The sequence below is a fragment of the Falco punctatus genome (genome assembly GCF_963210335.1).
Source record: "Falco punctatus genome assembly, chromosome: 5".
NCBI classification, from domain to species: Eukaryota; Metazoa; Chordata; class Aves; order Falconiformes; family Falconidae; genus Falco; species Falco punctatus.
Genome location: NC_137584.1, coordinates 65,398,025 through 65,409,571, shown reverse-complemented (window position 1 = coordinate 65,409,571; position 11,547 = coordinate 65,398,025). Strand labels below are relative to the sequence as shown.

The 11,547-nt window shown below is 43.4% G+C and overlaps 1 protein-coding gene and 1 long non-coding RNA gene across 8 annotated transcripts in view; one reads left to right on the top strand and one right to left on the bottom strand.

Annotated features, from left to right (window-relative positions):
• The window catches only part of CDK19 (cyclin dependent kinase 19), a 133,394-nt gene extending 132,939 nt beyond the window's left edge, over positions 1–455 (bottom strand). The window contains exon 1 of one of the 2 annotated variants that reach the window (XM_080388202.1): positions 31–455. Coding sequence is in view for 1 of the 2 variants with exons in the window: in XM_080388201.1 (XP_080244327.1) it covers positions 31–158 (128 nt within the window). In the remaining variant the exon portion in view is untranslated. The remainder of the gene's footprint in view (positions 1–30) is intronic. The other variant, XM_080388201.1, reaches the window with a different exon arrangement.
• Positions 1–11,547, top strand: part of LOC308064190 — a 41,637-nt gene that overhangs the window by 13,818 nt on the left and 16,272 nt on the right. Inside the window, exons 1-2 of one of the 6 annotated variants that reach the window (XR_013928276.1) lie at positions 483–8,354; positions 11,455–11,514. The exons of 1 other annotated variant lie outside the window; for it this stretch is intronic. This is a non-coding gene — a long non-coding RNA (uncharacterized lncRNA). Of the gene's footprint in view, positions 1–482; positions 11,515–11,547 lie in introns of those variants that run through there. 4 more of the 6 variants (XR_013928277.1, XR_013928275.1, XR_013928278.1 and 1 more) reach the window with 4 other exon arrangements.

Genomic DNA, 11,547 nt, shown 5'->3' with positions numbered 1-11,547 from the left:
AGGCGGCCCCGCCGGCGGCGCGGCCCTTACCCGTCCTTGCGGCGGGCCTTGTAGACGTGCCCGTAGGTGCCTCTGCCCACTTTGCAGCCCTCGTACTCGAACAGGTCCTCCACCCGCTCGCGCTCGGCCGCCAGCTTCGACTTGAACTCGTAGTCCATGTCTTGCCCATGGGCGGGGAGGGACGGGCAGGGGACGCGGCGGCCGGATCAGCACCCGCGGCTGGCGGAGCCCCCTCCCGGCGCCGCCATTTCCGGGGCTCGGCGGGCGGGCGGGGGGCCGGGGCGGCGGTTTGTTTTTGTTTTGGTTTGGGGCTTTTTGGCGGGGGAGGGGGTGCGCTCCGCCGCCACCCGCTTCAACTGGGCTCCTCGCGGCGCGGCGCGGGGGATGCCGGGAGTCGTAGTGCGGCTGCGGGCGCCGGCCCCGGTGCGGCGGGCGGGACGCGCTGGCGGCAGAACTACAACTCCCGGCGTGCCCCGGGCCGCCCCAGCCAGGCGGCGTCGGCGCACTCCGCTCCCCGGAGACACCGAGCGTTTCAGCCGCCGCTGGGAACTTGCTGACTCTTCACATTGCGGGCGGAGACGGGAGCGGCCAGCGCGGCCGGGCTCGGCGCCGCTCGCGGTGGGAAGGGAGAGCGGGCGCCCGCCGCGCCTCATAGCGCGCACCGGACGGCAGGGTGCCGAATAGTGCGGCAACTTGTTTATCTCGCGAGCTGCCACTCAAGGCCCGACCCCGCCTCCCTGCTGGATTCTGCCCTCTGATTGGCCGGCCTCGCCCCGCCCCCCCGGTGGCTCGGCCGTGAGTCGCCGCCGGCGGTCTCCGGGCGGCCGCGGGGGGGGACGTCGCAGCAGCCCCGCCCGACGCCGACAGGGGCGGGGGCAGGGCCCGGGGACTGTTTCGAGGCAGCGGCCGGAGCGCGGTGGGGTTACGGTGTTGCAGAGGAGCCGCTGCTCTCCTGAAGAGCGGGAGCGCGGTTCCGGGAGCGGCGGTTCGCTCGGCCCGGTGACAAGCGGCGCGCAGGAGCGGCCGTTGGGTCGCGTCCCGTGCCGGCGGCGCTGGGGCCCGGGCCCGCCCAGCGCGAAGGGCTCGGCAGCAGCGCGGAGGCCTCGGCCGCCTCTGGGCCGCGGGTGTGCCGGGCCGGCGGGGCCGCGGCCGCTGGGCCGGGCGGGGAAGGGGCGGAGGCGTGGGAAGCTGGGGGGGGGCGACCCGCGTGGGGAGCGCGGATCCGCAGCAGGTGGCTCGACGTGGCCGGGCGCTGCAGAATAAACCGCTTGTTCGGAGTGGGAACCGCTGGGGAGGTTGCAGCCTTTGCATTCAGATACGAACCCATGAGGCTTTCTGATATGGTATCGTAGCAAAGCAAATCCCCTTCAGCCCCAAGCACAGAGATTTTAGACAAAAGTGGTGCTACTTGCACGTTCAGGTTTCATGCTACGTATTTTGAGATCACAGAAGTATTTAGGCCTTTTAAGATGATGTCTATATCTCATTCGGCGATTTTGTGAGAAACATTCTCCATAAGCATACTTGCATTATGGAAGCACCAAGCAGAGCTAACCATATATATATATATATATATATATATCCTGTCATACAAGCAGATAATAAACTCCACCTTGCATATTGAAGCTTAGTTTATAACAGTCAGTAGCAAGTGAATGAAACAGAGTGAAATTAGAGAAGGGAAGTGTAAAAATGGAGGATGTCCATGTACAGAAACCATCTCGGTTCATCACCTGCCCAGCCAGCATTAGTTACCAAAATGGAAGGTTTTTGCACAACCTAACACACTGGATGGGAGGGGCAGATCAGCTGATGTGAAGCTGCCACTGCTGACAAAGTGAAGGGTCAACTGCACTATAAGGTATGGGGCTATATATGATTAGCACATAGCTAAGTTATGAGGTCCTAACCAGAAGTTTGCTTCTGAAGCAACGGCAGAAGGAGCATAACCATTCTGAAGTGATTATTTCTTCCAGAAGGCAATAGATGATTCAGAATTTCTCTTGTGCCAGGTAGCTAGCAAGCGAAATTCTCAGAAAACTTCATCACTCCTTTACCAAAGTAATATTTTCCAGAGAACTGTAAGTGCTTTTCTCTGCAGTTGCAGATACAGATCTTTCTGAACCAATCATGAGCTGGCAAATTTCCTAAACACAGGAGAGAGGGGACCATTGATCTTTCAGTGTCAACATTAAAGACATTTGCTAAAATTAGAGCTGTTTAAATGTTGCAAAGTGTTCACATCTTTGGTCACCTAGTAATCAAAGCCAACGCTGAAAGAAAGGGACACAGACTTAGAAGGGAAGCCTGTAGCTGTAGGAGATAATGCCACCCAGATACATTCATTCAGTCTTAAAGACACTAGGAATAAGGATTATCTTGCTGTTGGTAACAATAAATGCTACAAGTAGTTCCCGTTGCTTTCTTCGGGGAGAAAAAAAAAAAAAAAAAAAAAAAAAAAAAAAAGCTGTTACTGCTCATTTTCATTACCAAAGCTTTTGTTTTCTACAGTTTTTATTCTACCATGTAATGACAAGACTGTCTTTTACTATAATTCATTGTATGTCCACAGCGCTGGTGAGAGGGTTAATGGCATTCCCTATTACAGAAGCCTGGCTAGGTTGGCATTTGTAAGCCAAGGCAGCTTAATTCCCTTCTACTGTACCCAGCTCCCTAGTGTTGCGAGCAGCCATTTTATCCTTTCTTCCATAAACTGTTCATGCTTTGCTAGGAAATGTTTTGGCCCTTGCTGCAGCTTACTGGGAGGCTGTCTGAGAGAAACCTCTCTAAGCAGCTGGCAGACTTTTTAAAATTTCAAACCTACATTTCCCTGTGACCAGTCCATATCCATCTTTTCTTCCCATGCAAATACTGTCCTGAAGTAGCCCTTCCTGCTCCCCTGTGTGTATCCACTGCCAAAAGTATTTATAGACAGCAATCTCACCCCTACACAGCTTTTATTTTGCTGGACTAAACAAACTGTGCTCTTCTCATTCCCCTCACGAGCCCCTCCGGTAGAAGCTGGACTAGTACAAAGCTGGTTATGGAAAATGCAGAACGTGATCTGCACCCTTGTTCCTTCTCTGGTGACACAGCCTTGCTGCTAGTTTCTGAATCGTTATGTTGGCCATTTAAAAGCCATTAAAAGCACAGATTCAACTAGGCAGCTCCAAGTGTAGGCCAGCTCAGAGGCTGGTTAAGAATGAAGCTACCTTCTCATTTGATGCAAAAGTTTTACTGATTCATGGTTAAAAGATGGAAATGGGCATGGTTGTTTCTTCTTGAGATTGGAGCACATGGCAGAATTCCACTTCAAGTTCATAAAGGTGGAGACAATGGTTTATGTGGGCATGCTGTCAGGCCTGCTGGAGAACATCTCTGCAGGTGGTTCCCCAAGGAGGAACAGCGGCAGGAGGCCATTGCAGAGCAGAGATGAGTCTTTGAGCTGGCAAACAGGCCAAGAGGCAGAACAGTACTGTGACATTTCCATTGCTCTTGCATGTTAGTAGAATGGTTGTGATACTAGTAGTATGGATTTAATAACATTAACATTTTTGAAAGGTTTTTATTCATGGCATTATTCCTTTCTAGTCAGAAGAGAGATGACTAACTTTTTTAATATGTAATGCCTTATCATTCTCTAATTTTGCTGATGCAGAAGGTCTGAGTAGCCCCACCAAAGAAAATAGAAAATGGCAGGCTTGCAGATTGCAAGCATTATTTTTTTCAGCCTGCCAGCCTAACTGAAGATGCCAGGTTGTTGCTTGTTAAAATCACCATTTCCTCCAAATCTCAAGTCACGTGGTTAAATAAGTGCCCAGACTGTTGGAAAGGTGTGTCAAGAAAGACTGAAAGTTGAGGAACTGAGTATTCTTACCAGTTCCCTAAGCAATTATCCAAGACAAGTAAGACATTAATTTCTAACATAAAAAGGAAGAATTTGGTCTTTTAACACTTCACCATCAAGGAAGTGACACATACAGACTATTCTTCTCCTTTGCAGATTGCCTTGTGCATAAAATACACTGGTTTATTTTCTTTCCAGCTTTTCTTAACTTCATTCCCTGGCTTGGAAAGTTGCATTTTCTGTCGTAGGCAATCTCTTACAGCTCTCTCTTTGTGTATTAGTGAGACCAAAAAATATGTGGTGTTTATTTTTAATTTTTCTAGGCCACATCTGGAAGTAGTTGCACCTTTTCTTAACTTACTGTCTTTGTAAGCTTTTACTTGTTAATCCAAAGGGAAATTTTGGATTCTCAGGGATCAAGACAGCATTTTTCCTGTAGATCTTGAGCGGGGCATTAACAAACATATACAAACAATGTTTACTTGTCAGTCACATTTAAGCTGATGTTGTTTCACTTAAAGAGTGCAAGGATGCATCTCAGAAGTCTGAAGAGTAAGAGCAGAGAAAGTTCAGAATGAACAGAGGTCTCACATGAACTGTATTATCATCTCTACAGAAGCAGAGATAAACTAACAGTTCTATTCCAAAAAATGTAGAAATACACTTGCAAATTTTGGACATGTTAGTGTGAGAGTGTGAAGAGCCTAATGAAAGTAGGACAGCATGTCAGAGGATTTCTAATAAATATAGATTAGAAAGTCTTCAACTAGCTGTAAGTTCATACATTATCATTCCCAGTAAAACTCCGACTTTGGGAATCTTTTATGTCAATTAACTTCTAAACACCTATAATAGAACTATTAACATTATTTTATAGGTTTAGAAAATAAAGTACATAACTAAGAGGCTCTATCAAAATTTTACAGTAAATCTAGAGAGCATGCTTGGAATGGAAGATGGGAGTCCTGACTTCTGGTCTCATGGTATAATTGTTTGGCTAGCTCTGGGTGTTTTTTAATTCATTTTTATAGTACTATAATCCCCATAGTACTAAAATAGAAACCTTGTGCTTCTTTTCTTGAGTGTAATCCAAAAACCTGGTCTCAAAATAGGCTGTACTGCTTTTCACCATGTTTTTTTCCTGAGAAATAGAAAACCCTCACAAAATCATGAAAGCTGTTCCTTACCTTCTCCTTACAGATGGGCAAGATTGAACAGTTACCTGACAGAAGCAAGGGAATTCAATGTTCAGCAACTAAAAAACAGTGGGAGACAGCAAAGGAAAAGTGAAATAATTCTGCAGTGCACAGTGTGCCACAGTTCATCATTGCACAACTATGACTCAACCTTATCTCTGGCCAACTAGTGTAACCACATTTATATCTTTCTTAGCATATCCACTTGTTCCCTGTGAATTGTGAAGCAAGATGCGTGTGCTTATTTCATTTGGGGTACAGCACGCAGTATAGCAGGCTTGCTTCAGTTTGTCATAAAAAAAAAACCAAAAAGCCAGAGGATACAATTAACTAATGTCATTGTGTATCACATTTGAGTATCAGCATGACAGCTGGTTTAGAGGGCCAGCCAATAACCCCAAGGCAGAGATTTAGGGAAAGCCATGAATCCTAAAAACGTAGAAGTTGCCCATTATGGAGAAAGCATAAACTCTTAATTCTGAATATAGCAGCCCAAAATTTCATATTTTGGAGCTGCACATTCAGTGTAACTGAGTTTCCTTGGGTTTGTCAGTATACATGGTTTCAGTCTACCTGCATTGTTGGCATCCTCAGTCCAGCACCACCATATTCCACCTACTCTATTTCCTTGCCAGTCATTAAAGTTTTCAGAATCTAAATATATTGAAAACTTCCCTGTAGAATCCACTGATCTTTATCCATGAAATGGGAAAGACAGTGGCATGTAATGAAAAAGGAAAGACGTTGCTTTAATTATCTTTGAAGCATATAAAAGAGAATACAGCAAACCTGCACTGGCTGATAGCTTTCTGAAGTTAAATCCATTCCCACAGTAGAAACAGACTAAACAGATAACCTGAACCGTATCAAGTTCTACTGTTATGTTTTCAACTTTTTCCATTGGATATAATAGGTTTTATACCACTGTACTGGTGGAATCCATCCTGAAGAAAACCTATGGCTATAGAACAGTATTTCATGACAAGTCTATAGAACATATGTAATTTATTAGATATATATAACTACATACTTTGGTGTTCCTCCTAGCCAAATAGATTGTGATGCCCTATTACAAGTGTTTTCAACAGCAAATGTTTAAAAGGGCTTTAATAAGTCATCTTTGGATAGGAGATATAACAAACTTCAGCTGTACCAAGCAAAATTTATATATAAGAAAACCTCTGAGTAACAAAGACAGTTATATAATGAAATTGTTTGGAGGTAATGTGTGATTGTTAGGCTAAAATTAAAGTCATTGGATATTTCTAAGAAAAGGTTAGGTAAACCTCGGTCAGAAATTTTGTAGTTAAGGTAACGTTAACATGATGAGGAGAGTGGCTAAAAATTAGATTTCTTGGTTTTCTTTCCAGCCCTATTTTTCTATGACTCTCTTATTCTACATGACATAAGAATGAGCCTCATTTCATGGACTAACCCACTGAAAGACAGAACCCAAAAGACAGAAGTAAACCATGAATTTTCATGACAGAAGGGTTCTTACTTAAGGAGAGTTTGTGCTTAAAGCTGAGCTTTCACAATTCATAAGTGAACTGGGAAAAGGAATGAATGGTGATATGACAACATTTGAGGAACGTATCTAGTAATTAAGATCTAAAGCTGATTGAAAAGTACTGCAAGAGGCTTCCATGACACTGTGTGAGTAGTGGTAATTGAAAAGCAGTATTCCAAAGTGCACTGTAATGCCAATAGTGGTAGAAATATACAGACATCACAGTGAACTCTAAAAGCTAGTACCAGTCAGGACAAGTCTTGAAGTCAGTGTGGAGCAGTTTTCTGAACAAAGATTCAGTGCTCAGAAGTAGCTAGTAGTACAAGAAAGGTAAACTTTTTTAGGGAAAGGGTAAGAAAACAGAACATAGTATAAAAACATTTTTAGTACTGCATATAACTGTGATGCACTACTTGCGTATTGCTTTCAGTTCTAGTAACCCCATCTCAAAATCCATATAGTAGGATTACAGTAACATGCAACCCTGGATAACTAAAACTCAGAAATATGAAATGGCAAAATCATGGGATACGAATACATTAGCAGCTTTTAAATACAAAATGCTGCCTCTGTTTTAGCAAGTCTGCAGGACTCAGGTTACTGGAAGCTGGCGTACAGAAGGGGTTATTGCTATCTGCTTGCCCTTTTCATATACTCTTTCATTGTGTGCTAGATGGGCCTCTGGTCTCATCTACTACAGCCGTTCTTGTGATGCTATAAGGAGAGACTAAATACATTTGGGTTTGTTAGCTGGGAAAATAAATGATTGGGAGAGTGATGTTAATAAAATAGATTGAGCCAAAAGGCATATTTAATTAATACTGTGTCATTTGTGGCCATTGTGTACTATGGTCCAGAGGAAAATTCCAGCTCGGGAATTCTCTAGAACACAATTTGTTAGAATCTGAGGAGATGTGCTAACAAAATAAATGAGTTAACCGAGAGCTGGATCCCTCCTACCTGTGAAAGTTTTTGAGCTTTGTGAAACTACAGTGGAATTAGATTCAGGAAAACCTAAGAACTCCTACACTGAGAGCCTCGATATGTTACTGAAGTTCTGCTTTTCTTATTTCCACCCTAATTTTATTATTTCCTAACTCCATCCATGCCTCAGTGGCAAAATCCTAAATTATCTAGATTCCCGAACTGTATTTACAGCCAAATAGGAAATGACAGGATCAGCTGCTGGCTCACAACACTGAAGTTGAGCAACTCTGAATTTTAAAGGAAAGCCAGATGGTCGAATGCAAGCAGGAGCCACGAGTTCCATTGTCCTGCAAGGTTTTATTTCTTTGGGGACCAGATTTTCTATCTGTAATGCAAGGCAGAATATTTCCCCATCTTTAGGAAATCTTTCAGATTAAAATAGTACTGAAACTATCAGTTAGCTTTACTAGCTACGTCCATCAACCAGTAAACAGTTTGCAGTCAGTCAAATTTCAGTCAGCCTGAAAAAAAGGACTGACCAAAATTTTTTTATACTTCAGGCTATGATCTTGACAGTGCAATTCAGAAAAGAGAATAATCTGAGACTAACACCTACTGTTAATACCATATGTAGAAGACACAGAACACTGACTGTTGTAAAAAAACACTTTTCAAACCCTTGCCACCAGACCTCAAAAATTTTACTGTCAGACCTCTACAGAGCTTCTGGCTGGACGAAGTATCAAGAAGGTGACTGTGACTTTGGCCTCACAGAAGATGCAGAAACAAGAGTTGATGCAAGGGAACTATGGGGGTGGTGCATCCATAGACAATTACTGCTCTTACTACAGAACGTCAATGTCCTTGCTGATGAGTAAGACTTCTTATCACTAGCTTCTGTCTTACCCTCACTCCAATTTTACACACAGACATTCAGCAAAATTAAGGCAATCAAAAGTATTAAATCAGTGCACCTAAGCTGAAGTACTTTCAACTGCCATGTTAATGTTTCTTTGAAGGATAAAGTGTTCTGTAGCCTCTGATAGTATATTGTGTCTAGTTGGGGTTCATTTTCTTCAGAACAGGCCATATTGTGTTGTGTTTTAAATTTGTGACCAAAACAGTGTTGATAACACACCAGTGGTTTAGCTGTTGCTGAGCAGCGCTTGCATAGCACCAAGGCTGCCTCTGTTTCTCACTCTGCCTCTGCAGCAAGCAGGCTGACACAAGCTGACCAAAGAGATACTGCATGCTGTATAACATCATGCTCAGTGATAAAATTTGGGGCAGGGGGGAGTTTTTGCAAAGTTGCTGTGGCTTGCAGACTGGCTGGGCATCAGTCTTCTTGCAGGAGGTGGTGAGTGAGTGCCTTTCCATCACTTGTTTCTTTTTCTTCCCCCCCTTTTTTTTTTCTTTCCTTGACTTATGAAACTCTTTATCTTGACCCATGCGTTTTTCTCCCTTTTGCCCTTTCAGTTCTCTCCCCCATCCCACTTCTGGGTGGAGTAAGTGAGCAGCTGGGTGAGCGTTCAGCTGCTGGCAAGGGTCAGCCCACCAACCCATAGGAAAACTCTGAGGAAAGAATGAGAAGGAGTTGGGATGCATCTTACTGGGCTACTTGTTTTGCCATGGCTCTCGTCTTTTACTCCCTGTGTGGGAACTACCAGATGCCTATTGTTAGGACTGGGTGGAAGAAGTCACAGTTTGTTTTCTCTTTCCCATCTACTGTTGTCAGCAAGAAGGCAGTTATGGATCTCAGAAAGTTTAACAAACTAATAGCAGTTCCTGCAGCGTGAACCAACCAAATAAAATGTGCTGCTGCTTCTCTAATGCAGGCATAGGCAACCTATAGCTCTTAAACTCCATTAAGCTTGTGTGTGGCTTCTGCAAGGGCTACAGCATATGACAAATAGCAGGGAGTGCAAATACAGTTCCTGCACATTCTGTATGTCCAGCTGTCAGTAAAAACAAACAAACTGAAGCTCCCGAAGCCAGAATTATCTTGTCACCTTGAACCCAGCTCTACCCTCCAGCAGAATGCTTACCAACAGCCTATAATGTCATTTTATAGTTTGCCCTCATGTTTTGTTTGTCGCATGAATTTGAGCTTGCATCTCTCATCTTCCTCAGACTGAAACTGTTCTGCATAGCCACAGTCTGATATCATGACTGCCAAACCACAATCTTCCTCTGAATGAAGTTTTCCTACTATTGGGTAAACCTATGGCAAAGCAGGCTCCTCCACTAACCCTGTGACTTCTGAGGAACTGCAGGAATTTGGATTCTATGGGTGCCTGAGCTTTTCAGGACTGTCTGAAGGCAAAAAACATGGAGAGGTGTTTTTTTTGTTTTTTATCTCAGAGTAAGGAGACTTAAATTTTAGGGAGTGAAATTCACTCTAAATCAAATGGAGCTCCAATAGGAATTTAATGGAACCATGTTTACCCCGGAGTCTGTTCTAAACTTCATTGTTACCATTAGAAAAACTACATCATAGGTGTTTCAGTTCTTGTGTCAGTGAAGTAGGAACAGTAATATTTAGACATCCTTAATAGGACTATCTCAAATCTAATTGGTAACTTTGGACACTGAGTATTAGCCATTATTTATTGTTATTACTTTACTATTGCAAAGTGATAGTTGCTAGTGTAAACAAAACTTGCTTCATATAACCTATTGAGTCCATCACTTGCAATGGATTATTTGGTATAAGATGAAACACAAGGAGCTGTAACTTTAGCATGCTTGTAGAAGTAAGCATGCTTGAAATAGAAATAATTGTGATATCAATGGTAACAAAAAAATAGCAGTAGACTAGCAGCAGATTACCAAACTGTTATCAGTAGTGAAACCCTGAACACTGTATGTAGTGAAGTGGATGCTTCCAGAAAAGAAGATAAACCAAAATAAAGAAAATTTGTTTAAATGGTGACTTTGTGCTGATAAGACTAAGAATCCATTTTAGGTGCTGAGCTCACTTCGGTCTGCCTAATTATGATGTGTTGCTTTTGATTGAAGTCATTCCCAGGCAGAGATCAAGTTGTGCAGTTAAGGAGTGGCAGAAGTGAAGCCCTGGCTTTTTTGGATCCGCATCCCATTCTTCCTCCTTCCCAGTGTCCACAGCTCAGGCTCCTTGCCCGTCATCAATCTTCCCTTCCCCCAGTGTCCACAGCTCCCTCCTCCTGCCTCCCAGCTACCAGCTGGGTGAGAACCAAGGGGATGTGGCTGCTTTTGAGTTAGGCGTGTGCTGGCTGCCAGCAAACTAAACACGATGAATAAACTTTGAGTTCAGGCAGCAGCCTTTCGGTCATGGTAACAATTTGAAGGAAGTAGTCTTTCCTTTACTAAGCTGTTATGTTTTATGAAACTTGGAGGAATCTCATAGTCTGAAGTTTTCTATTTCTGCATCACATGTAACTGAAATGAAATTATGGGTTCAACAGTTATAGGAGAGAGTCTGGCAAGATGGGTAGGCAAAGAGCACATCACCTAAGCCCTGTTTCCTGAGGCTTACAATCACAGAGAAATTCCCTTTGACAATATAATAGATACAATTCCCAGGAGTTTATAAATAAGGTTTGAGAAAGGAACATCTGGACAATATGCAAAATACCGATCTCAGGATTTTCCTTACCATTTACAACATTCAAGGGAAATCTCCAAAGCCACTTAGTGGCATCACAGCAGAAAAACTACAGTTGTTTTGATCTATTAGGATTAATACAGAAATTAGTAGACACTGGGATCACATGTCAGGAGCTGGAACATGACTCTATATTAAATGTCTTTGCTCCTGTGGTTAGGCCTCATTTCCCAAATATACAAAATTGTAATTCATTATCAGAACCTGGGGGGGGGTGGTGGTGGTGGTGGTGATTTGTATATTAAAAAAAAAAAAAAAGAAAAAAAGAAAAAAGTATTCATAGGTCCATACTATACAACCCTACTGAATGAAAGATTTTCACTACCTTTAGGACTTCCTGCATATTAAAGATCTTCTACTTGAACATCCACAGATGAGAATCATATGCTGTGTATGTATGAGTGTATTTTCTGCCTTTATTAAG